We start from the raw sequence: 27,900 nt of genomic DNA on the forward strand, positions 1-27,900 counted from the left end.
TCTTAAGGTCTCAGAGCCAAACAGAGAGGCAAGACCCATTCTAGATCTCGGAGATCTGAATCGGCACTTTCCTTTCATAATTCGATCGGCTGTGTCCATCCTGCAAGGAGGGGAGTTGCATATCTCCATGTGCCAATGTTTCCTGCTTACCAGAAATTTCTGCGGTCTGAAATATAAAATTATTTTTTCATTAGTGGCACTGCCATCCAGCTTAGCCACAGCACTACGAGTGTTCTGAAAGATTCTGGCACCTCCTTTAGCCAGGTTAAGGGCTCAAGGCATAACGGTCCTAGCCTATTAAAAGGATCTAATTTTAATAGATTATTCAGTCTCAGGTCTAAAACCAGAGTCTGATCTCAGCTGTAGATATCTAAAATCTCTAGGTTGGATTCTCAGCCTAGGAATATTCTCCTTTAAACCATCAAGGAGGTTACTTGGGGGCTGGTTATAGATACCATACAGAAGAAGGTATTCTTACCCCAGACGTGAATCAGTTCCATTGTAGGACTAATTCAACTTATCAGGATAAAGGCTGCAGGAGATTTTTAGGAGAAATGGTGGCCTCCTTCAGGGAGCCGTCCCTTATGTGCAGTTTTATTCAAAGACTGCTTAAAGACACCATCCCATCGGTCTGGAATAAAGGGGATTCAGGCCTTGTTTGTTTCCAATACGCTTGACTCCCAACGCTTGGCTCCCAACATAGGTCAGGTCAGAACCTAAATTGGTGGTTGTTATCCAGCAGGAGGGAAATTTTTTATCCTGCAAGGTGTTAACAACAGATGCCAGCCTTCTAGGCTGGGAAGCAGCCCTGGAAGGCGATTCTGTCCAGGGGAGATGGTCCAGGTTAGAGGACCTTGCCTATCAACTTTGTTGGAAGTTTCAGGCAGTACATCTGGCCATAGAATCTTGGCGGTCAGATTACGAGACTGTCCTGACAGGATTCAGTCTCAGTGCCATGGTGGTGGCTTACATCGATCACCAGGAGAGGCACAAGAAGACGTGCAGCCCAAAAAAAGAGGTGAATAATGTTCTAGCTTTGGCAGAACACAACACTCCTTGCCTTTTGGCAATTTTAATATTTCAGGCGTACTACTTGAGATACCAACAATTATTTCTGGGAGAATGATCTCTTCACCCCGACATCTTCCTAGCAATATGTCAGATGGAGTACTCCGGACATGGACCTTTTTACGCCCAGATTCATTAATAAGGTCGACAACTTTATGTCAAACAAGGGGTCTGCTAGCAGGCGGAACAGACGCATTAGTCTTCCCAGGGGAGGATCAGTTATCACTGATTTTTGCATTCCCTCCAGCTCTGCTACTTCCGCACCTCCTCCGGAGGATTAAGCAGGAAAATAAGGAGGCGATTCTGGTGCCCCCAGCCGGGTCTCAGAAGATCTTAATTTATCGAGATCATAAAGAGGGCAGTAGAAGTCCTTTGGACTTTGACATTATAGCCAGACCTTCTTGCAGGTCCGGTATTTCATCCTACTTTACAGACAAGGAGTTTAACAGGTTTGACTGTTGAATCCCACTTCATAAAAGATCATGGGATCTCCTTCAGTAGTGTCTACTTTGACTAATGCCAGTAAGCTGGCTTCCTGAATCACTTACTATAGAATCTGGAAGGCATAGGTTTCTTGGTATGGATCCAGGGGTTGGCACCCCAGAAAGTATGTCAGTAGGCAGGATTCCTGCATATGGAATCTGAAATGAAGCTGGCCTTGACTTTCTTCAAGGGCCGTGCCGATGTCTTTTCCTATGGCCTCTTGCTTCCCACTCTTGGTGCGTAGCTTATTCAGGGGGTAACACGGTTTATCCCCCTATCAAGGCACCTTTAAATCCTTAGGCTTTAAAATTGGTCTTTTCGGCTTTGCTGAATCAGGCGTTTGAACCTTATGAGAAATTCTCGAAGTTCTTTGACAAGAAAGATAATCTTTTTTTGCTTGCCATTTCTTCTGCTAGAAGAGTATCGGAACTAACGGCTCTGTCTTGTAAGAGCCATATTTCATCATGTATAGGGATGAGGTGGTTTTATGTCCTCATCCTGAATTCTTACCAAAAGTGCTAACAGGTTTTCATTTAAACCAAGATATTATTGTTCCTTCATTCTCCCCAGAAGTCTTAATCTGGGGAAGAAAAAGCACTACAGTCTCTTGTTGTAGTAAGAGTGATCAGAATCTATATAAAGGCTACCGCTCAGGTTCGCAAAACATAGGTTTTGTTTGTACTGCCAGAGGGTCCAAGATATGGACGGGCAGCGGCAAGATCCACTATTTTCCAAATGGGTTTGTCAAGTGATTGATCAAGCTTCAGCTTAAAGAAGAAAATTCTTCCTTCTCATATTAAGAGCACACTCATCAAGGGCGATTAGTGCCTCTTGGATGGTGCATTATCAGGCCTCTATTGCTCAGATCTTTAAGACCGCAACTTGGTCTTCGGTGCAAACGTTTATCCGATTTTATCAAATTGATATTAAAGCTCATGAGGATATTGTCTTTGGTCACAGCACACAGATTTGACCAGATTTCCTGACACCAAGAGAAAAATGGTGATGGGAGGGAGCTCCAGCAGATTGACAGTCTTAGTTCTGTTCCTGTGTGTTGTATGAAGGGGGGCATGTCACTTCCCACCAATCAGATCTCAGAGCTCTCCTCACTAATGTAACTTTAGCTCTCTGCCCCCTTCTTTTCAGAGCTGATGGATCCTGTGTAAATTCTGAATTTTGATTGTAGAGAAAAGACAGCTATAGATAAACAGGTACAACTTATGTAGGAGGATTTGTTTAATCTCTGTGGCTAGTAACTTCACTGGGTACAGGGGGTCCCCGAGTTACGAACCCGTTAGGGACTTTCCTCCCATTTTGTAATCTCCGAAAATGTTCGTAAGTCGGCCGCGCATGCGCAGATCAACAATTACGGACATTTATGATGTTTCAAATGCTGTTCGGCACATGCACGACAAACTACGGACATTTACAACATTTTCCGAGGCTCCGTCTGGCCACACACGCACAGAACGATAGATGGTCCATGCAGAAAGGCAGAGGGTTCCCGCAGTGCCCTGTTCGTAAGTAGGAGTGGTTCGTAAGTTGGGCGTTCGTAAGTCGGGGACCCTCTGTATATGTAAGAGTTTACAACCACTTTAAGGAAACATATATAATTGATAAAAATCTGATGGTAAATTTATATTTATGTTTTTGTGATGAAAATAATGTTTTGGTACAAATGCCATATGTTGGAAGTACATATTGCATGGCATGCAGTTTCTATTCACACGCAAAATATTTTCCTTGGAGCTGTACTGTGAGATTTATAATGGAGAATGCTTCCCTAATGCTTTTATTATTACAAAATGTTCACTCTGCTGTATAACTGCAGCTTTGTAAGTGTAACTCATCTTGAAAATTAATGACCTTTACTGTTTGTTTAGTTTTCTGTAGGTTTCCAGAGACTGAAGGGCAAGATTTGCCTTTTTCCATTTGGTCTACATTGCACTGGCATGCCTATCAAAGTAAGTTCTCAACCATTTCCATGCAGGTTTGATGTTGGTCAGATTTGTATACACCTTTACCAATGTCTGCTAACTTATTTTCAGGCATGTGCAGATAAACTGAAAAGGGAGATGGAGCTATATGGCTGCCCACCCCAGTTTCCTGAAGAGGAGGAGGAGGATGAGCAGTTGCCGGCAAAGAAAGAGGATGAGCTGGTTATTAAAGACAAAGCCAAAGGAAAAAAGGTAAATTGTGAGCTCCACCTTCTAACACACTGACATGAATCTGTTATGGACTCTTAAAGAGGAAGTAAACTCTCCCACTCTGATGCTTCTTTTCATTTAGTCCATTATAATAAGACATTAGCAGACCATAGCCACTGTAATCCAGCCCAAATCGCATATTACTTACTGTTTAAAGAAACTTTAAAAAACTTGTTTCCAGGGGTTAGGCAGCGCCATCTTAAGTATTGTTTTCTGAGTCCACAGTGGAGTGTATTTCCGCCCTTACATTGAGCACTTCCTGTACTGTTAACCAAGGCTCCTTCTCAATCCAACATTTCTATGGCAACCCTGCTTCCCTGTTCATAGCTTACTTGTTTATTTCATAGTATTTACTTGTGCCTTTTGCCTTTGTCAGACTTATCAGCTTTAGCTGATAAGACTGCAGTAATACTCAAGTTTGGACTGTATGCCATGTCACATGGTCACATGGTGTATAGGAAGAAGCTCTGAGTGATTAGCAGAGTTCAGAGCTGTGCGGTAGGAAGTCCTGATAACAGATAGATAAGACAGAGAGTGTGCCTTAAATCAGGGGAGATCTGGGCATGCTCAGTGACCTTATTCTACAGAATAACAAGGATTACAATACTAAGCAAGTAAGGAGATATCTACAAGCAGTGTTCATTAGGGTTTTTTATGCTGATTTACATGGGACAAAGTTGTGGGGGAGGGTTTACAACCACTTTAAAGAATAACTTCAGGTATGGATCTTTTGCCATAGTTGCTTTGGCCTAGCTTGGACCAATGTAACCTTCATACACCATACCTGTGAGATTCCTCTAGGAGCTGAAAATCAGTGTAGTAGACACCACTACTATAGTGACCTGTATTGGCTTCCAGGTCCCGTCCCAAGCTGCTGCTGCAAGAGGTTGGCTACTCAGAACAGGCGCAATTCAGAGATTTACTGAGTGCATGCAATGCATCCTCTCTTTGGATGAGGTGGAGTGGTAAGGTCATGCTCTCTACCTCATCCAATCAGAGAACGCTTTGCACTCTGAGAAAAAGAAAAGCATTTTCCGAATGGCCGCGGTGCCCATCAAGTGACCTGCGGCAGCAGCTAGGTATGGAACCCAGAAGCTAGTCAAGATCACTATATTATTGGCATCTACTACAGCGATTTCCAGCTTCTAGAGGGATCTCACAGGTATGGTATATGAAAAGTTTCATTCTTCCAAGCTGGACAATGTAACTATATAAAATGATCAATACCTGGAATACCTTCTTTAAAGTGATTGTAAAGTGTTTTTTTTTTGTCAAACATGTTATGCTTACCTGCTCTGTGCAGTTGGTTTTGCACAGAGCAGCTTGCTGGGTCCTCCTCTTCTCAGGTCCCTCTTTGCTGCTTCCAGCCCCTCTCTCCTGTCGAGTGCCCCCACAGTCAGTAGTTGCTATTAGGGCACTCGAGCCAAGCTACAGCTCTGTGTGGCCATTCAGACACGTAGCTGCTGTTCGGTCCCGCCACTGACTTTGACAGCTGCAGGAGCCAATAGTGCCGCTGTTGTGTCTCAGCCAATCGAGAGGGAGAGTCTTGGATGACGAGGGACTCGTGAACATCGCTCGACGGAGATGGGGCACAGGTAAGTATAAGGGGGTGCTAAGGAGGCTGCTACACACAAGAAGGCTTTTTATCTCAATGCCTTAATGCATAGAATGCGTTAAGATAAAAAACCTTCTGCCTTTTCAACTCCTTTAAGCTCACCACATACCTTTTTACAATCTTCTTTAGATCCACCAATAACTATGTGGTTCAAGGGCATGTCTTATTGGATATTTTAGGCACGTCCTCATATTACTTCGTTTTGTAAATTTAATGCTGATTGTGTAAAGATTGTACAGTCAGATTGTAATGCGTATGCTAAGCACTGGAAAAAGGCTGGTTTCAGAATGCAAGTTCTTATACTTAACAGTATTGTAGTGTTATAAGTCCTCAAACAGCCAGTCAGTGAGGCAACTGGCATTAATGCCGTGTACACACGGCCAGACTTTTCGACAGCAAAGGAACGAATCCGTCGGACAATTAGACCGCGTGGGCGCTTCATTGGACCTTTGCTGTCGGAAAAAAAAATCAGACGGACTTTAGATTTAGAACATGTTTCATATCTTTCCGACTGACTCGATTCCGGTCCAAAAATCCATTTGTCTGTATGCTAGTCCAACAGACGAAAACCGACGCTAGGGCAGCTATTGGCTACTAGCTATGAACTTCCTTATTCTTGTCCAGTCGTACGTCATCACGGTCCAGTCTGTCAGACTTTGATGTAATTGTGTGTGGCCAAGTCCGTTCATTCTGAAAGTCCGTCGCAAGTCCGTTGGGAAGACCGTTGGACTTAGTCTGCTGGAAAGTCTTGTCGTGTGTACACGGCATTACAGTCAAAGATCATAGTACAGAACCTTTATATTCCCCTTTAATTATGTCATGAAGAGTTCACTGGTACTTTCTGACAATGCAATTTTTTTTTAGTTTTCATGTGGAAAGCCTCTTTTTATCCACTTCAGCCCTGGAAGGATTTTCCCCATTAATTACCAGGCTGTTTTTTGCGATATGGCACTGCGTTGTTTTAACTGACATTTGCGCGACCATGTAACATTGTACACAAACACAATTTTTGTCTTTTTTTTCCCTACAAATAGAGCCTCTGTGGTTTTTTATTTTTTGCGCTATAAACAAAAAAAAAGTGAAAATTTTGAAAAAAATTGACATTTTTTACTTTTTGCTATAATAAATATCCCAACAAAAATGTAAAAAAAAGTAATTTCTTCATCAGCTTAGGCCAATATGTATTCTACATATTTTTGGTAAAAATCGCAATAAGCTTTTGATTGGTTTGTGCAAAAGTTATATCGTCTACAAAATAGGGAATATATTTATGGTATTTTTATTATATATATTTTTTTTACTAGTAATGGCATTGATCAACGATTTTTAGCGGGCCTGTGACATTGTCAAAAGTGTCCGATCTGTCTGCCGCAGTTTTTTGGGACCATTGACAATAGCCACTGATTACTGTATAAATGTCACTGGCAGCGAAGGGATTAACACCAGGGGGCGATTAGGGGTTAAGTGTGTTTCTAACTTTGGGGGAATGGACTGACTGGGAGTAGAGAGAGAGATCGCTGTTCCTGATCACTAGGAACAGCAGCTCTCTCTCTCTCTACTTCCCTTACAGAACAGGGATCTGTCTGTTTACATTGACAGATCCCCATTCTGGTTCTGTGAAGATCGTTTGCGGGTTGACAGCGCAGATCGTGGCCACACGCTTCGGCTTCAGCGTTGGGCTGCACGTGCCCCCTATAGCTCTTAAAGTGGCCATTGTACACCTACTGTGGTTTGTGCAGCCGTGCCAACCTGCCGCAGTGTAATGACGGCAGCTGGTCGGCAAGAGGTTAAACAATATGAATTCCTCCATTTCGTATTGACCTCTGCAAAAACAATGTGATCAGTCCTATATGTTTCACTATTATTCCTGATTACTTAAGGCTCTGTTCACACCTGTGCAACTTGTCATGCAACTTTAGACAGAGTCACATAACAAGTGGGGCAGCCCATTGTTTTCAAAGGTACCCATTCGGATCTGTGCGACTTTAAAACAGTTCCTGCACTATTTTGATGCGACTTGATTGCTAGACAGTGTAAAGTCACATTAGGCCTTTTGCACATTGCAGCTTGAAAAAGCTCAATACAGCCCATTAATTGTAATGTGCCTATGCACACAGGTGTGTAAACGAGCCATGCATTCTTCAGTGAAATCTGAATTTGTGGTCCGAAAATCTACGCCTCGTGAGCGTAAATGTGTGCAAATTTCCATTTACATATTGTGTAGAACAAAAACGCGAGAATACTTTTTCATGCGCAAATTTGCATGGAAATTGCGCGCACGCATATGCACGAAAATGCATACAAAAAAGTCTGAAAAAGTAGATGCTCAAACAGAAGTATTGTGTGCAAGGGTCCTTAAAGTCGCACTGGAAATCGTGCGCCTTTGAAGTGGTGAACAGAGCCTAAAAACGAATCACATCTTCTGCTAGAGATTTTGTTTTAGAACTTTTTTTTATACCTTAAAATGATTAAAATTACTAAATGCATGTTGTGTTTATTTGTTGTTACTATTTAACAGAGTAAAGCAGCTGCAAAGTCTGGATCATCAAAATATCAGTGGGGAATTATGAAATCCTTAGGACTCAAGGATGAAGAGATCATCAAGTTTTCTGAAGCTGAACATTGGCTTGGCTATTTCCCTCCTCTAGCACTAGAAGATCTGAAAAGTATGGGGTTAAAGGTAATGATTACAATAGAGCGATATGTAAGGGTACCTATAGATGTGAGATGACTACTTTAGGTAATGTCCATTTCTGGCCAATCATTGTAAGGTAAAACATTGACTGGGCAGATCAGAAAGCTTTTTTCAATTTGCCGTTGTTAGCCCCTCAAGCCAACATCCCCTTCCAACAGTGGTTATCTTCTCCCTTCTCTGTTCACATGAATGAGAACATTCAGCCAAGCAGAGTATTCCTGTTTGTGGATCCAACTGGCAATGTTGATGCCCGAGTTTGGTTGGATGATTTTGGCACTTCTGACTGCCATCATAGAGGTTGCTATTTATAAATAACCTTAAAATTGGTAGACTGATCACAGGACTACACTACTGACAAATAGCAGTGCCTGCATTGTAATAATGTTACCAGTTCACAGACAATCGTACACTGATATACAGTGTGCTTCAACCTATCTTGTTGCTGTACAGAATCTGTCCTCATTTTAGATGCAACAAAAGGTCCAACAATTTACAGTTCTTGTTATCTTTAGGACTTTGTGGTCAAAATCTGATTTGTGTTTTTCTCGTGAGGGCCATTTTGCTTATTGTATTAAATAAAATCTAAAACCACTAATATATTTGCCGCATGCCTATTCTCACTTATCCTTTACCCAAAGTAATATGCTGAGATTTTTAAATTACATTGTAAACAGCCAGTATAGGTGCAATGTAGCCGTTATGTTTTTTTTTTTCTTGCTATCCAGAATTGTTCATTTTAATGTGAGGTTCTTTAGAGTTCCCAGGTAAATGGGACTTAGAACGCCACAAATATTTGGTGATTATGCCTTTTATCACTTGAATTTCTAAAGTTGGCCATACACTGTAAAACAAATAAAACACACACACTATATATATATATAAATATATTTCACAGTAGCCAATCTGAACTGGACATTCAGTAGTTATGTGATCACTTGGTGTTTGGGACATTTGCAGAATTGGACCGATGCTGCAGCCCTAAAGGTTATGTATTTTTTTTTCCCCAATCCCACACCTTTTATTTACGATAGTTTAAAGTATAAGTCCACCAGCTAATCAAATAAAATAATTGATAGAGTAAAAATCTACTAATGTATTGACGTGTTTGGGTGCCAAGAACGAATCCAGTTACTGAAACATATACCTTACCTGAAATGTAATAAATTATGCTTATAACGTTTAGCAGATCATAAACATTAAAATTTTTATTGCACAATAATAATTGCCTGTGGTTAGTGTCAGTTGAGAACTGCAGTTGCATCTGAAATATATCTTGTCTTTTTTAGGTGGATTGGCGTCGTTCTTTTATCACCACCGATGTAAACCCTTATTATGACTCCTTTGTAAGATGGCAGTATGTAACCCTACGGGAAAGGAATAAAATCAAATTTGGAAAAAGGTATTTTTTTTTTTTTTTTTTTTAACAATTCATTTAGCGAAGGTTACATTCTGCTATCAGTTGTATTTGGGCCTCATGCCATCACTTTAATCTCTGTTGACGATTTGTTTTGATGGTATATTTAGCTGTGGCTGAGGCAAGGGTTTGTAGTATGTTTTGGTGTGTAGGGTCCATGATCCCTGACGCTAGCAGTTATTCTTTTGACTGGAAGTTTGGAGGTAGAAGCTTAGTATTTATTTTGACTAGAACAACCATTCTCAACCAGAGTTCTGTGGAACCCTAGGGTTCCCCAGAGGTTTATAGGGATACCTTGAGATGTGATTGATTGTGCTTCCATTTGATGGTATCTGCATAGTTTTAGCGCCACTTGGGAAAAGTCATTAGCATGATATTAATGTGTGTATATATATGATATTAATGTGTATATATATATCAAGCTGCCTGTAAAGAAGGCATTCTGACCATCACTGTAGTGGTTTCTTCTTACTGATTATCAATATAGAGGGCATTATTGCATTGCTCTCCTGATTAATCGGTTTAGGTAAGGGTTCCCAGGGACCCGAAATATTTTTTTTAGTAGTTTCTCTGGAGTTAAAAGGTTGAGAGGCTGGACTAGACGTTCAGGTTTGGTGGTTGTCCAGTTCAGGGCCATCTTTAATATTGAATGGACCCTGGGCAAACATTTTCTTCAGGGCACCCTCTTCCATGCAATTTCGTTCTCCACCTGTTCTGAAACATACAAAAAATATCAGTTTCCTGAATCGGATAAGGCAGCAATTGTGATTGGTTGCCAGAGGTTACATTGTATCATTACCGCTTACTGACTGGCTGCTAGAGGTTAAACACATTATGGCTCGCTGATTATTTGCTTGAGGTTATAGCACACGACTTCTGCTTGTTGGTTGCTAGAGATTACTGTACATCAATACTGCTCACTGACTGGTTGCTAGAAGTTACTGCATATCCTTACTGCTCACTGATTGGCTGCAAGAGGTTTCAGCACATCATTAATGCTTAGTGCTCACTGGTTGGTTTCTAAAGGTTACAGCACATCATCTCCTAACTACCTGCACACCATGGACTGGTGAGGTGAGGGGACCCATCAATAGACAGAAAACTCCTAGGACTCCTGGGATCAGTGGCAATGCTGGGGTGTTGATGGGATCAGTGACAGTGTGTCAGAAACCATGAATCAGACCGAGACAGAAGTACAATTATATCACACTTGTTTATTAAATAAAAATAAAAAGGTAAATAGAAAAAGCGTAGTCAAAGCATAGCTTTGACTAACCGGATCAAATAGTCAGCCAGGCCAGAAGTCAGGGATCCAAGTAGAGCAACAGCAAGCAGGATAAGGGATTTCAGCAAACCAGTCTTTAAACAGAACCGCAGAAGATGGATTCTTGTGATGTGACCAAGGCGAAGGCAGAGGTGAAGTGAGCTGGACAGCTTTAAGTAGGCAGGTCAGACTAGTATAATCAGGCACAGCTGGTAACTGTGGAGAGAGATGAGAGCTGGCAGTTAGCCGACAGCTGAGCAGCCAGCCCAGAGAAGGAAGAGCTAAGCCAGCCCTGACACAGTGGTGGGGGGATGGGATTAGTTAGTAGACTGTCGCCAATTCTGAATCATGTAGAGAAAAGCTAGGAATCTTTGTCAAGTATATAGTGGGGGATTCTGAACTGACCACCAATATAAGGGGAAATTTGCACTGGAAACAGTGGAAACTTGACACGTTTCATGGCTATCTATCATGGCTTTATATAGCCATGAAAGGCGTTGTTTCCATGGGGTGCTCAGTCAAGTCTGACTCATTACTTATTCACTGGCCCATATATATCTTTCATTCATTCAAAGTGTATTGAGTACTATGTAACTATTAATGTGTATGTGTACCTATCTTATAGCAGCTCTTTTGCATATGGTGTACCAATGCCTGCAAATATGATAATACCTTGCATTACATTCATCAATGTTTACTATCTCTCATGTGCTGCCAAGCTGACTTACAAGTATCCATTATGTTTATACCATGTGGGCATGTGTATATATATGAAAATACTTTTTTACTAGTGTTACAAATAAAAAATGTTTACTAAATACTCTACCACACACAGATCCACGGTCATTGCGGCCACTGGGCAGCTCCTGAGTGATGCGACGGAGGGGGCGTGTGCCGGCCAGGAAGCTCAGGACATCATATGACTCCCGCCCATGGTGGGAGATCCCTCCTGCGGACGTCATATGACTATGGGCGGGATGCAAAGTGGTTAAACTATACTATTTATAACCATTACTTTTCTTTTCCTCAGGTACACCATCTATTCACCAAGAGATGGCCAACCATGCATGGATCATGATAGACAGACTGGAGAGGTTGGTATTGTTTTAAGTAGTTTTTTTTTTTTTTTTTTTTCAATGGCCTTTTTGCAGCTTTCCTAAGAAAGATGGAGTTCAGTTTCTAATGATGGTGAAAATGTAACTCCAACCTAAATGTTTTATGTTTTTGATAGAATTAGGAAGGGTCAGATTTGTATAACTGTCTATGCTACATTTGGAGAATTTTTCATTCACATTCTGTCCAGATGACCACTGTCCTTAGAGCAGGAAACAAAGGGATTCTCCCCAACAGAAAGGCAAACAAAAGCCTGACAGAGGTTTTAAAACTTTCCCAATCCAAAAAACGCTTTTGCTGAATTTCCATTTTAGGACAACATCCTTCCAATATTATGGACAATTGCTAGGTTAGCCCACAAAAACATGGAGACAAGACATAACTTGAACACAGAACATCTTTTATCTTGACTGCTCTTGAATTATTGCAGTGTATTCATTCATGGCTCTAATTATACGCCTAAAATACTTTATTGTTCAGGCAATTTGTACTCTGGGCTAACCCCATTGAAACTTGGGATATAACTCCCCACTATGGGACGCTAAGCTGTAGGTGCATTTATATAGTGCATTATTAAAGGTGGTTACAACCAATAAATTTGTGAATGTAATTTTTTGATCCCTGAAAACATTGCATGTAATAGACATAGCAAATACAAGTGATCTATGCCAGTTCTTTGTAGTATAAAATGTAAGCTGTCATTCTCATTTTAGTTGTAATCATTTTATTTTTTTATTTTTATTTTGTTAGGGTGTTGGTCCCCAAGAATATACTCTTATTAAAATGAAGGTACTTGACCCTTATCCATCAAAGCTGAGGTAGGTCTGTTTATTTTATTATTACTCTTGTATAAGTGACCTAGGTTTTTAAGGGAATGGTAGATTGTGGCTTTAGGATCAAATTCCAGAGCACTTTTTCACATTTGTTTGGACAGACTTGGCATACTTGGAGGTATTGGCTATAATTTTCACATATCATTGAACATAGGATTTTTTTTATTTTTTTACATTGAGAAGTCAAATTGTGGCCAAAAATTGAACTTTTTAGATAAAAATACCCCTATAATACTGATGCTTAGTGTAGTCTACTAAAGGTATGCTGTAAAGTAAGGGCTGTTTTGTATATGTGCAGCATTGTTTTCTTACTTTAGGAAGTCTTAGCATGCCGCAGCTATCTCATGTGTGGGCATCTAAAGCCGCAGTGTATTACTTCCTGGATACTTCCTGGATTCCGTGCATGCTGGCTACCCAGCATGCATCTGCCGATCTCGCAAATGCGCAGTGCGGCACAAGCAGTATAATAGCTTGTAGGTCGGGTTTTCCTCTTGCCTCCTGGGATTGATGGCACACATTCCCCAGAAGACATTGCAAAGCCGGAAATGATGTACGGGGCCTCTAAGGAGGAAGTGAAAAAACAAACAGAGCTGAATTACAGTAAGTAATCTCCCCCCCCCCCCCCCCAAAAAAAAAATGCCAATTTGTTTTAAGGATACACATTGGTGCTTGATGGTGAGGAGTGTAAAATGTGGGTGGAACTCTGCTTTAATGACACAGTGATTGTAAAGGTAAAAAAAAAAAAAAAAAAAAATATCTATACTTATATGCTCTGTGCAATGGAATTGCACAGAGCGTCCATGTACCTTCTCTAATCGGGTCCCCCGCCGGTGCTCCTGGCACCTTCCCCCTTGACCAGTGCCCCCATGGGAAGTGGCTTCCACCCGAGGACTCGCCCTGTCCCCTGCTCCCTCGTCACTGACTTTGATTGACGGCACTGGGACCCAATAGTCTTATGACAGGCAGATTTGGCAGTTAGAGTATGCAAGACGTGTAAGAACTCTGGGCTTGACTCAGAATACTAAACTCCTGTAAATAAAATCGTGATCAGGTGGATTTGCCCTATAAAGAATTTGTTGTGTTTTGTATTATACTGTGATGTGTGTGTATGTGTATTTTGTTATATATATATATATATATATATATAAAATATTACAGTAAATCTATCTGCTTATTTTCCTAGTGGGTTGAAAGGAAGGAATGTTTACCTAGTAGCTGCTACACTGCGCCCAGAAACCATGTTTGGACAGACAAACTGTTGGCTGCGGCCCGACATGCCCTACATTGCATTTGAGACTGCCACCGGTGATATATTTGTGTGCACTCAGAGGGCAGCAAGGAACATGTCTTATCAGGGTTTTACCAAAGACAATGGAGTTGTTCCAGTGGTCAAAGAGCTCATGGGAGAGGTCAGTGCAAAAGTCAAAAAGATGGAAATCTTATTTTGTTCCTTGACTAACTTCTATTTAGACTTACACTTCTATATTCGAAATCCTTTTATTTTATGAATGCTGAAAAAAAATCCTTTTCAAAAGTGTGTGTTTTGACTTTTGGTGTTATTTTACAACCTTTTTATATTGCCTCAATCTCCTCTTTGCATAGTGAGGTTCATTTACTAAAACTGGAAAATCTGGTGCAGCTGTGCACTGAGACCAATTTTTTTTTTTTTTTGTCAAAGCTAGAAGGGGTTGTAAACCAAAAAGTAAATGCTATCTAACTCGGCAAAGCAGCAGAACTCATCTGTCCACAGTCTGGCTGGGAAAAGAGCAGCCCGTCATCTGTAATCCTACCCAATTTGCTACAGTAAAAAAAATCTGACACCTGCAAAAAAAAATGTCACCACGCCCCCTCTCCTGTTATTGACAGACTTAATAAGGAGAGCATGATTGAAGGGGGTGAGTCTCCCGTGGTCTGACTTAGCTTGAAGTCTCTGTACTGTCACTTCCTCCCTGCTCATCTCCTCTGGATCTGCACTAGCATAGTTGCCAACATTACTGAGTTGCCAGGCACATACATGTACATGTGACAGCTGTCTGGATCAGTCCTTTTCCGTAAAAGGAAGGTCTTTCCCAGAGAGTGGAGCAGCTTGCCCTGAATAAAGTGAATTGGCGTCAAAGCAGAGGTGCTCCCGAGCAGGGCGGGGAATACACAACACAGCCCATGAGGCACACAGATACCTCCTCTGGCTCCCCCAGTAATAGATGTGCAGCTCCTCAGTACTGGGCATTCAAGGAAGTCAGATGGTGCCTTCCTGGTTCTGCGATTGGTTGGCATTTGTGAGATGGTGTGGCCAGCCGAGGGTGATCGCGCCAGCCTGCCTTGAGCACAGAGTGGAGCACTGTGTGCACTCAAGCTTCGTGCGCGCTGTTAAGCAGCTGTAGGGAGATTTCTGGGGGCGTGTTACACTTGGACAGGAAGTTCATTGCTGTCACAACTCTGCCTCCCCAGCATTGGGCAGTGGACACGCCCACAGTTCGAGAGTTATCCATTGGGCTATAACAGGAAAAAAAACAAGGAAATACTGAGGTACACATAATGCGCTTTTATTGTACAAACTAAAGAGACGTGAGTCTTTGATGATTGTTGCACAACCACTTTAATTGAACAAGCTGAAGTTAGAAACAAATTGGTTACTATGCAGAGCTGCACCAGATTTTGCACTCTCCAGTTTTAGTAAATCAGCCCCATTGCAGAAACACAATGGGGTTGATTTACTAAAACTGGAAAGTGCAAAATAATAGTGACTTAGCTTACTACTTCACACCTTCTTGATATTTCCTCTAAGTGACTCTACAATTGAAGTTTCAGTAGTCTCCCTGTTACCTGCAGCTACCACTAATACTCCATTGACAGGACTCAGTGGTTTACCTGTTGGCTATTGCTACACCTGAACCTCTTTCTTATAATGGTGGTGCAGATAATTCTAGTACCGCCTTCTTCTTACTATACTTTTTGGTAAAAGAATGCTTTCAGTATGAGTCGATGTGCTTTCTCTGTGTGATTTAAGCACTCATTGATAACTAAACTTTAAAAGTAGACTTCACGAGGCATGGCAGACTTGCAGCATCTTCTTTGTATACCTATATGCACTAACTGAGCACAAACTGAAAAACATTTTTTTAGTAGGAATCATACTGAACCAATTGTAGGTGCTTCCTCTAATACATTTTACTGTTCTTACAGGACCTTCTGGGAGCTGCTTTGTCAGCTCCACGGACTTCTTACAAAGTTATCTATGCCCTTCCTATGCTTACCATCAAAGAAGACAAAGGTAAGGGTATTACTCATCTATTTTAATAGATCCACTATGGAATAATTATCTAAGTAATTGATGCTTTCTCCTGTTATCTGAGAAGAGGTTTGTGTTATCTTCCAGGCACTGGGGTGGTAACCAGCGTCCCTTCTGATGCTCCAGATGATATAGCAGCCTTAAGAGATCTGAAGAAGAAACCGGTTAGTTTCTAGTCATTTTATGTTCTTATGGTAACTTGTCAGATATCAAGTGTACTCATTTACTAAAAACGCAGTCAATTCCAGCGCTAATAGGTCTTCCAAGGTGTGGACTACCAGATGTTAGATAAAATGGTGGTATGAAAGGTATATAATGGTATCACATCGCCCGCACACCTAGTGCATTACCAGAGATAATTTAATAATAAAAATGTTTTATATAAGGGGGCGTGGCCTGCAGCTGCATGGCGTAGGACGCACTGTGAGTGAGCTCCGGCTGCTACACATCCTTCCCTATATCCTTCTGGACTACTCTGAACTTTTTTTTCCGGGTACATCGCCCCTTTCTGTACGGGAGGACACCGCGCACCTATGTCGCCGCCGAAGCGGTCCCAGGGCGCGATAGCCAAGCTTGGGAAATACCGGGCGGACGGCCCGGACCTCGTGGAGGAAGATGGCGCCGCGCCGAGACCGACCGCAGAGAACCCCCCCCTCTGGTGACACTGCTCGCATCCTCGAGGCCGTCACCCTTTGCCGCACGTCTCTTACCTCCAGGATTGAGGAGGTTAAAATGGACATCTCTCTCATTCGCCAGGACCTCCACAAGCTGCGGGAGAGGGTCGGTGAAGCGGAGCGCAGGCTGGGGCACGTGGAGGATGACATCCCCCCCCTTCAGATAACAACTGAGCGCCTGCAACATCAGCTCACTGCCGTCCTCAGTAAGCAAGACGACCTCGAAAATAGAATGCGCCGCTGCAACTTGCGCTTTGTGGGACTGCCAGAGAAGGTGGAGGGCCCTGATCCCCCTACATTCCTTGAAAATCTGCTGATTTGTCAATTTTGGCCGGGAGGCCTTCTCCTCCACATTCGCAGTTGAACGCGCCCACCGCTTGGCTTCGAGACCGCCGCCTCCGGGTGCCCCTCCGCGCACCTTTATTGCAAAGATGCTCAACTACCGGGATCGCGACGCGGTTCTGCGTCTTACCCGCGAGAAAGGCAACATTCCTTATGAGGACAAACGCATCGCGGTTTTCCCTGACTTTTCCACCGAGGTCCAGAAGAAGAGGGCCCAGTTTACCGAGGCCAAGCGTCAGCTCCGCATTCGCCATCTAGCCTACGCGATGATGTTCCCTGCTCGGCTCCGCGTGGTGCGGGACGGCAAGTCACATTTCTTTGAGGATCCCGCAGCAGTGCTCTCCTGGTTGGAACAACGTCCGGATGACGCCCCTGCTTGACTCTGCTAGTTGTATTGCCGCACTTCGCCGGCCTGGATGGCCTTGTTGTGTGGGGGGCGGTCATGGAGTGAACTGTGCGTAAGTCGGGCCCTGGCTGCCCTTTTCCTCTCTCTCACCTTGGTATTGCCCACTCTGCCTCCCTCACTTCTATGTCTTCCCTTCCCCTGTTGTTTTTATTTCTTTTGGATACCTCCAGGCCTATCCCTCCTACCCCGCGCACCTCAGGTGTCCTACCCTATTGGAGTCCCCCCTTTCCATAGACACATTGTGCAGCCGGTGACTCAGATACTCCCCTTGGCTGACTTTTCCCTATGTCAAGGCTGACTACGTGGACGCACTGCACAGTTGAACTCTGTTCGTCCCTGTTTACGGTGGGGGGTGAGCCCCGCCGGGCGCATCATTTTTGCCAGCATGCGCTCTTCCTGGTCCTTCTTGGCCGGGTTCATCCCCCACTGTTCCTTCAAGTTAGGTTTCCCTGGCCGGCCTCAGCTCCCATGCCTACTATGTGTTGCTGTGTTTGCTTACCGCCCTGCCGGTCCAGTGTGGGCACTGTTCAGTTATACTTCACAAATGCTAGTCTCTGTTTAATGTTTGGGTTACACATTATATTTCTGTTTGCTTCCTTTTTAACATGTCTGACTGTTTATCTGTTGCTTACAATTGCTTCCCGCGACTCGGCTGCCCTTCCCCCTGTTTGTCCTTTGACCGCGGGTGGGGCTGCCGACTACGGGTCCCAGGGGTCCTGTATAACATCTTGCACCTGTCATGTCGACCCTTAAGGTAGTTACATGGAATGTGCGGGGACTGCGTGACAGGTCCAAGCGGGTGGCGGTGCTCACGCATCTTAAGCAAATGCGGGCGGACATCATGGTTCTGGTTGAAACACATATTACGGGTCAGTTACAACTTTCCCTTAAGAAACCATGGGTTGGATGGATGTACCATGCCCCTTATACCAATCACTCCTGTGGGGTTGCAGTCCTGGTGGCTAAGACTGCCCATTTTCATCTCCACACTCTGCGTACTGACAGACGGGGGCGCTATGTTTTTTTGCATGTTACGGTCGGGAGCCTGGAACTCCTTCTATTGGCCTTCTACATACCCCCGCCCTTTCAGTTTGATGCTCTCCGTGACGGACTGGACTTTATGCTGCAACACCCCACGGTGCCAGCTGTGTGGTTGGGTGACTTCAATTCAGTGGTATCCCCCGCCTTGGACAGACTTACGCCGTCCCCTGCGCCCACTCCCCCCCCCCGCTGACCAGATTTGGTAAGTTTTTAGCCGAATTCGCCCTCACGGATTCCTGGAGATATAGACATCCTAGCTGTAGGGCGTACTCCTGCTTCACGCCGGCGCATAATGCCATGTCTCGGATAGATATGATCCTGCTCTCCCCAGTCCTGCTCCCGCTCTTGCGGGAGGCGGGATTTGGGACCAGGATCCTCTCTGATCATTCGCCCTACTGGGTCAGTCTCAGCCTGCCTTCCGCCCCGGCGCCTCGCCTGTGGAGGTTGAATCCTTTTTGGCTGACAATCCTCCCCGACCTGGAGGCTATCCGGCGTGAGTGGGAGTACTATTTTAGAACCAATACAGCCTCGGCCCCGTGTGGTTCAGTGTGGGAGGCTTTTAAGTTACATGCCCGCATGCTGATGACGACGCATATTAACCGATTTAAGGACTCCTCTCGACAGACTGTGCGGCAGGCCGAACGAGAGCTGGAGGCACTGGAGAGCGAATTTATAATGCACCCCACACCCTCCAACTCCGCCAAGTTGCGGCTGCAATCCCGACTTACTGACCAACTACACGCTGACAGGGCTGGGAGAAAGATATACTACAGTAAACAAAGGGCTTATGAGTATGGCGAGCGGGCAGGGAAGCTGTTATCCTATATGGCCCACCTGGACCACCGGCCCCCGGTGGTGGTCCGGCTTGCGTCTGCGGGGGGGCTCGCACTGTCGGATCCGAGGGAGGTGGCTTGTGAATTCCGGCGCTTTTATGCTGATCTATACACCTCAGAAGCCAATGGCTCCTTAGACGACCTGCGCGCCCTACTACAGACGGTGGACTTTCCAAGTCTCGAGGACTCCCAGGTCGAGATGCTCGAGGCCCCTATTACTGAGGAGTGTATAGAGGAGGCTATAGCTTGTTTGCCACCGTCCAAGGCCCCGGGCTCGGACGGCCTTCCCCGTGAGTTCTACACCCAATTCCAGGAGGTTCTGATCCCCAAACTTCACTCGCTCTATACCCACATATTCGACACCGGTACACTTCCCCGCTCTATGAGTGAGGCACTTCTGGTCCTCATTCCCAAGCCGGGCAAAGACTCCCTTTACCCTGAATCCTACCGCCCTATATCGCTCCTGCAGCTGGACATCAAAATATTGGCCAAAATCCTCGCCCTTAGGCTTAATAAGGTGATACACCGTCTTGTCCATGCTGATCAGACCGGCTTCATGCCTGGCAAAAATACGGCCTTCAATCTTAGGAGGTTGTTCATGAATCTGCAGGCCTCCCATAACAACACTGGATCTAGGGTGGTGGTCAGTTTAGATGCCGCAAAGGCGTTCGACTCAGTGGAGTGGGGGTATTTGTGGGAATGTTTGCACAGGTTTGGCTTCGGCCCTAATTTTGTGCGTTGGATCCAGCTTCTCTATCAGGCCCCATCCGCCCGCGTCCTGGTAAATGGGCAGATCTCGGACCCTTTTTCCCTATCCCGCGGTACACGCCAGGGGTGCCCCATATCACCCTTGCTGTATGCGCTGGCTGTGGAACCCCTGGCCATTGCCCTCAGGGCCCACCCGGACGTTCGGGGTCTCCGTGTGGGCTGCCTGTCGGAGGTTGTAAGTCTTTACGCTGATGACATGCTACTGTACCTGGAGGATGCTGGTCCCTCACTGACAGCAGCTTTGGAACTGATTCAGCGCTTTGGCACCTTCTCGGGTCTCCGCATCAATTGGTCTAAGTCCCAAATCCTCCCTATTGACATATCCGTCCCCACGAGGACGCAGGCCCTGCTGCCCCTCGAGCGCACGGATCGGATTAAATACCTGGGTATTTACTGTTCTCGCTCCCCCGCGGACTATATTAGTCTTAATCTGACACCCATTTTTCCTTTCCTGAAACAGAAGACTCAGGTCTGGTCCAGACTCCCCCTCGGAGTTATGGGCCGCCTGGGTCTTGTTAAAATGATCCTTCTTCCCAAGCTCCTTTACTTATTTTGGCACGCCCCGCTGCATGTACCATCTCGTGTTTTCCGCGATATGGAGTCAATCCTCAATTCGTTCATTTGGGGCTCCTCCAGGCACAAACTATCCTGGCAGACCCTCAAGTGCCCATCTCACCTGGGTGGCGCTGCATTACCCGATCTCGAAACATACTACCTGGCCTCCCAACTCTCCCACCTCCACTACCTCAGCACGTACGACAAGCTGAGGTATTCCCTACTGATCTGTACATCGGCGACGGACGTGATTGCGCACCCCTTCCAAATTCTTTTTTGTAGACACAGAGGTTTGTCGCGCCTGGGGCCTGGGCGTGCTATGCTCGCCCACCACGGCCGGGTTTGGCGGACGTCACAGATGAGATCCGGGGCCCCCTCCCTGCATGCACATACACCCCTCTGGGACAATCCTGCCTTGCCCGAACTGTTGCGAGTGCCGGATTATAAGGTGTGGATATGCAGGGGGGTTATCTACCTGTCTCATCTCTATTCTCCTCTTGGGGTTAAGGCATTCCAGACGCTCAAGGACGAATTTGACCTTCCTAACCACGTTTTTTTTCGCTACCTGCAGGTCCGTCACGCGCTGCAGACACAGTTTGGAAACGCACCCCCAGCCTTGACTCGCACGCCCCTAGCTAGCCTGGTCCTCGGGGATGACCCCCGGAAACTCATCTCCACTATCTACACACATCTCCTCACTCCGAGGGCCACGGCTCACGCTTATAGTCTCAAAATTAAGTGGGAGGCGGACGTCGGTGACATGGAGGACGAGCTTTGGGGTGAGGCCCTGGCGGTGTCGACTGAGGTATCCCCCAAATTATCCGACAGATTGACCCACCTTTACATTCTCCATCGCTCCTATGTTACACCTAGACGCTTGACTAAATATAAACCTGACTTCAGCCCCTTATGCCCCGGGTGTGGCGATGCTTCCGCCACTTTTTTCCATCTTATCTGGACCTGTCCCCCCATTCGCAGATACTGGGCACAAGTAGTTGCATTTCTGCACGATCACATGGGCTCCCCTCTCACACTATGCCCCCGTCAGTGTATCCTTGGTCTTCTCCCCCTCCGGGAAGAAGACAAATATCTTAGGACTTTCCTACAGGAGACTCTTTTTACTGCTAGGATGCAGATAGCTAGATTGTGGCTCCGACCTGATCCCCCGACGCTCCAGCAGTGGAAGAGAGCTGTCAATCTGACCCTATCATACAAAAAAACTATCTACTCTAATCGGGGATGCCCTCTGAAATTTCATAAAATCTGGGACCGATGGTTAGAGAACTCTCACAGTTGCGTGACTTAGGGCGGCGTACCCGTGATGGTACTATGATCCTGGATTTCTCTGAGGTGGTTACCCGTGGGGGCCCTAGAGGGTTTTTTTTTCTATTTGTAACATGCGTAAGCAGTTCACTGTTTGTCCTGTACACTTCACGGTTGTATGTCAGACATGGAATTTACTCATCTCCTTTTTTTTACTTTTCTTGTGTAACATGTGGTGCCTGTTGCACCGGTTTCTAAGTGTGTATATATGCTGTATCCTGCTTCTACATGCTCAATAAACCTCACTTTGGTTAAAAAAAAAATGTTTTATATAAAAGGGGGTACTCACAAAATTCAACTGACAAAAGGCCATAAAAACAATGCATGGACATGCACAGAGACCACGGGGTACAGCTAACACGCTTTGGGGGCGCACCTAGCTATGAGGAAGGGGGTGCACCCCTGAAACGCACTGGCTATACCCTGAGTTCTGTGCATGTCCATCTATTGTTTTTATGGCCTTTGGTGAGTACCCACTTTTATATAAAACCGTTTTTTTGGTTAAATTATCTTTGGTAATGCACTAGGTGTGCGCTCCTTCCATTTCCGTTTTTCTTGTTGTGCTCATTTACTGACACAAGGACTAATGGGTCTCCTTTAATGCTGGAGAAAGGGACTGGTAGGCAATGCCTTTAATATTTGAACAGATATTAGATTTAATTTTCAGCAGGGATTGATTGGGTGTCAGGGCTGTAATACATCTTCATTCTTCTCCAGGATTTAAAGGCCTAGGCTAATATTTTAATTTAATGTGTAATGGCAATACAATTTTGCTGCAGGTAAAATCATGGAATGCTTCAGTCTCATTGTTTTTACATGTATTTTAATTTTTTTTCCTGTCTTTTTTCAGGCACTCAGAGTGAAATATGGAATAAAGGATGAAATGGTATTACCCTTTGAGCCTGTGAGTATATAGCATTTAGTTTGTCTATTTTTGTGTAATAGCTATACATAACCATTTCTAGCAACTCATTTCTGCTACATTGTTTTGGTGCTATACAAGAACATAACAATTATATAGGAAGAAAAAACTGCAAATAATGCGGTTAATATAACTAACAAACATGACAGGCTGACAAGAACTATTACATAAAAAAACATGCTGAGGAAATGTAAAGCAAACCTGTAACAGTCTATAATCAATTGAACAGCAATATTGCACAACAACAACTTTTAGGGTACCTGCTTTTCTTTTCTTTTCTTAGCACTGACCCCGTTGATCTGCTTACCAGGTCCCCAATGTAAATATCCAGGCATGACACACAGCTACATGCACATTTTATCTATATCATCCGGTTCTCAGTAACAGTAGCGGCTTAATTTGAGCCTTGCTATATGGGGGGGTGGGGGTCTGCTTTCAGACTGTATTTTCATCAGAATTGTAAGGGTGCCATAGTGGCAGGACAGGGAAACAGGTTCAACCTATTGACTACATTTGTTGAATTCTTTTGTAATGATTCTTTACCATTTCCCACCCAGCCTATAGTTAAATGACGGTGGGACATTCGTAGTTCTGGGTTGACATTATATGATGTCCTCCTGGAACGTGCTTCATGCACGCCCCACAGGCCGTACTGCAGCACGATCTGTAACCTGCTGTGTCCACTGGATGGCTGATCAGTGTACTGGTCGCTGCTGGTACCATGTAATTGACCAGTCACAGCAAATTACATGACAATTGTACACAATGAATGGCTTTGATTCATGGCATTCATTGTGTAATATTGTGTTGATCTCTGTGATTGGTCACATTGATATGGTACAGACAAGGCCAATCACAGCCTTTTGGTACTATGTGATTAGTTGTGGCCAATCACAGCTAACCTCAGTAGTAAACATTAGGGCTGCAACTAACGATTATTTTCATGATCGATTAGTTGGCCGATTATTGTTTTCGATTAATCGACTAATCGGTTAATAACCTTAAAAAAGAAAGCGTGGTGTATAATTTAGTTAATATGTAAAGTTTAAAAAAGAAGGCAATTTATTCTTAAATATCTCTATATACAGTGGTGAATATAAATAACCAACTATATGGTTAGGGAGCAAAATATCTAATCCACTCTGAGAATAACGGACAGAAGAGATATACTGTATATATTAGAGGGGATATACTGTATATACTATTAGAGGAGAGATATACTGTATATACTATTAGAGGGGATATATACTGCATATACTATTAGAGGAGAGAGATACTGTATATACTATTAGAGGGGATATATACTGCATATACTATTAGAGGAGAGATATACTGTTTATACTATTAGAGGGGATATATACTGTTTATACTATTAGAGGGGATATACTGGATATACCATTAGATGAGAAAGATAGTGTATATACCATTAGAGGATATATAGTGTATAAACTATTAGAGGAGATATACTGTATATACTATTAGAGGATATATACTATTAGAGGATATATACTGCATATACTATTAGAGGAGAGATATACTATTAAAGGGTCAATCTGGTAAATATCATCAGACTCTAACTTTAACCCCATTTTGTTACTGGCCGATTTAATCGATTATGAAAATAGTAATCGATTAATTTCATAATCGATTAGTTGTCGATTAATCGATTAGTTGTTTCAGCCCTAGTAAACATGGAATGAATTCATTTCATTGAGTAAAAATGGTTGCTTTATAACATTGAAATTCACTGATATATGCATTCACATTGTGTAAAAAAATAAAAATCTTGCTCTATTTGTGTGAAATGAATGATACAAATTTCACATGGGCACAGTGCTGCATGACTGCGCAATTGTCATTCAGAGTGTGGCAGAACTGAAAGCTGAAAATTTGCCTAGACAGGAAGGGCATGAAAGTGCCCAGTATTAAAGTGGTTAAAATTAAGCTATATGTTGATTTATTCTTCTCTCTTTCTAGGTGCCAATCATCGAGATCCCTGGCTATGGAAACCTGTCTGCACCTCAGGTCTGTGATGATCTGAAAATCCAAAGCCAGAATGACCGGGAAAAGCTGACTGAAGCCAAGGAGAGAGTGTATTTGAAAGGATTCTATGAAGGTGTATGTATACTTACAGGAAGTAATTATTGTATCCATCGATAGTCCCTAATAGATAAACGTAATGTGAATTAATGTTTACATTTGTGCTTGCTCTCCTTAGATCATGTTGGTTGCTGGATATGAAGGGCAGAAAGTGCAGGACGTCAAAAAACCTATCCAAAAGAAAATGGTTGAAAATGTAATTTTAACCTGTTTTGTACATCTTCTACTGTGAATCTGCAAAATCATTGGAACATTTGGGGATACATATTATATTTGCTTTGACACTACTCCTGTAGTAGTTCTTCATTATTTTATTTATATATTTATACTTTCATTGTCTCTTGCAGGGTGAGGCTATGATTTACATGGAGCCAGAGAAGCAGGTGATCTCCCGTTCTGCTGATGAGTGTGTAGTAGCCCTGTGTGACCAGTGGTGAGTATGTTGTTGAAGCCTTTCAGCTGTTTTATATTCTTCTCCATTATATTTTACATTCATTAACGCAACTTTTTATTTGAGAAATATTTACTATGCTATGGCTGACCTTCTTCTGAAAATGTTAGTTTCCTCGTTGCTTTTATGCTCTTTCTTTGTATTCAAAACATTCTTAGCAATGACTACAGAGCAAGTCAGATCTCCTGATTCACATACTTGTTCCAAGTCAGTATGACCATCAAAACAAAGCAATTAGTGGTTTCAGAAAGTGGTCAGCAATGCACTCTATATATTTTTTTTTCATAGTTTTTCTTGAATTTACTCTTTTATTGAAAAATATTTGGAGGGTAGCACACCATGATCTTGGTTTTCAGTAAGGAAAATAATTATACGTTTTTACTTTTCTGCATTAAATGAACACTCTCACCAAAATGATAAATAAACAGAACTTTATTACTGTTCATTATTACATAAAAACACAAATGTCTGACTATAGTGAAATTGTCTATTATTTTCCAAAGGTACCTGGACTATGGTGCAGAAACCTGGAAGACTCAGACTAAAGGGTGTTTGGAGAACCTGGAAACGTAAGCCAATTTTATATAGCTTTTCTTAAGTGATTTTTTTTTTTTTAGTCTCAAAAGGTTGATTGTCATCTTTTTTGTTAAGGTTCTGTGAAGAGACCAGAAGAAACTTTGAAGCCTCTCTTGACTGGCTACAAGAGCATGCCTGCTCTAGGACGTATGGTCTCGGTATGTAACGTTGCCTCAAACGATCTGCTCTAATAAAAAAACAGTAGTCGTACAACACTATAACATATGAAGAATTGTGTCCCTGAGCCTCGTCCCAGGGTGTGTCCCTGAGCCTCGTCCCAGGGTGTGTCTTCAAGGCATCTTTTTTGCTTCTAAATACCCTCTCTGACAATAAGATCATAAAACTTATAATATGCTCAGCCCAAAAGGTATGTGTTCCCTTTTCATTGGTAGGCAAGACTTAATAACTAGCATTTTCTGGGAGCCCAATGATTTTAAGGTAATAGCACCTTCAACCACCAAGTGTCTCACATGTGTTTGGAGTTTATCTCTTTAAGTAATATATTCTATTTTTATAATGTGTATCAGTTTTTATATCTGTTCTAACGAATATATATAGTATTCAGGGATGCTAGTAACCGACCAAATATAAAATACTCTTAGCATAATTTTGATTCGTCTACATCACATAAAATGGTTCTATATTTATATATAAATGTATATCTATTAAATCTGGTCTATCTAGGAAGGACACAGGTTATATATATCAATATCACACCAAATGATTATCTATATGGATAACTGGATAATTCTGATTTGTCCAATGAGTATGTGTTAATCTAAACATAGGTTAAATTCTTATATAATCATGATTAGGTGTCTTTCATAATGCTGATTAGTTTCTTAAACAATTCTACTTATAATTTGTCCAACATCAGAACCTTACATTTTTACCTTATAACAGATGTATTTTAAAACATAATACTGACTGCACATATTTCAAATCTTTTCCTTCCTGTTAGACAATTCATTCACATATTATTCAGAGATTTCAGTTGCATGTCGGTGTAATATTAACATGGTCTCTCAGCCATTGTTCTGGGGAACAGGCCTGAGTCAACATTGTGGTTTGACTAAGAAAGCAATATCATCCTCTGATATAATAGGACATATTTACCCAAATTTTCCTTGAATTAAAGGTTTTGTAGCTTTTAATTATCCCCCACAGATGGGTACCCATTTTCTTTGTTTTGTGAAATGGGACCTTATTGTTCCCGAAAGTCTGTTTCAACATGAGTTCTTGTTACTTGCATCCCAGCTTTTCAATGGGTCGCATAAATTAGTCGCCTAATTCTAATGGGAGGGGAAGTCTTCTTTTGGGAGCAAAATGTATTATTCATAAATTCACACCATATTGTGCACACACTTATATGTCAAGCAATATGTATGCTCTCCATTGTGCTATAAAACATCTCTCCTGAAACAAATATATAATTGTCCAAAATCCAATGTGCTTTAAAAAATTCAAATTTTAGTGCCATATTCACACTTGAGCTCTTCCTCCTCCTCTCAAACACTCACCAAAGTTTTAGACCCCAAAATCAATAAATGTTCAATCAGCGCTTGTTCTCCTGCTTCTGATGACATCCATATAATTCACGAAACGCATTGGGTTGGACCTTCCTATGTCACTTTTGCTGATTGAAATGCACATTTGTGTTTTCACAGACTGCACTAGAGGGTCTGGTCGACATTTAATTACCCAATATAAGTGCATGAGGATCGTTATTAAAAAATGTGGGATCACACTATTTCTTGAGTTTTCCCTGTTTTTTGGTGGCTGGCATGTTAGAGAGGAGGATATTGATCTCTGAAGGTGTGAATAGAAGGCCATTATCATAACCAAGAGAGAGCATAAAAATAAGAACACACCTCATCAACCTCACAGCTCTAGAAACAGAAAAACAGGTAAACCCATTAAATTTGTAA

General features: G+C 42.9%; 1 protein-coding gene across 1 annotated transcript in view; it reads left to right on the forward strand.

Annotated features, from left to right (window-relative positions):
* Positions 1 to 27,900, forward strand: part of LARS1 (leucyl-tRNA synthetase 1) — an 85,626-nt gene that overhangs the window by 22,314 nt on the left and 35,412 nt on the right. The window contains exons 4-18 of the mRNA XM_077473004.1: positions 3,435 to 3,515; positions 3,600 to 3,740; positions 7,892 to 8,053; positions 9,355 to 9,467; positions 11,777 to 11,840; positions 12,610 to 12,677; positions 13,876 to 14,101; positions 15,876 to 15,963; positions 16,069 to 16,145; positions 22,774 to 22,827; positions 24,823 to 24,963; positions 25,064 to 25,141; positions 25,293 to 25,378; positions 25,900 to 25,965; positions 26,048 to 26,130. Of these exons, the coding sequence (XP_077329130.1) occupies positions 3,435 to 3,515; positions 3,600 to 3,740; positions 7,892 to 8,053; positions 9,355 to 9,467; positions 11,777 to 11,840; positions 12,610 to 12,677; positions 13,876 to 14,101; positions 15,876 to 15,963; positions 16,069 to 16,145; positions 22,774 to 22,827; positions 24,823 to 24,963; positions 25,064 to 25,141; positions 25,293 to 25,378; positions 25,900 to 25,965; positions 26,048 to 26,130 (1,528 nt within the window). The remainder of the gene's footprint in view (positions 1 to 3,434; positions 3,516 to 3,599; positions 3,741 to 7,891; positions 8,054 to 9,354; positions 9,468 to 11,776; positions 11,841 to 12,609; positions 12,678 to 13,875; positions 14,102 to 15,875; positions 15,964 to 16,068; positions 16,146 to 22,773; positions 22,828 to 24,822; positions 24,964 to 25,063; positions 25,142 to 25,292; positions 25,379 to 25,899; positions 25,966 to 26,047; positions 26,131 to 27,900) is intronic.

The sequence above is a fragment of the Lithobates pipiens genome, unplaced genomic scaffold, assembly GCF_037356315.1.
Source record: "Lithobates pipiens isolate NorthernLeopardFrog02 unplaced genomic scaffold, aLitPip1_a1.2 Scaffold_8, whole genome shotgun sequence".
NCBI lineage: Eukaryota > Metazoa > Chordata > Amphibia > Anura > Ranidae > Lithobates > Lithobates pipiens.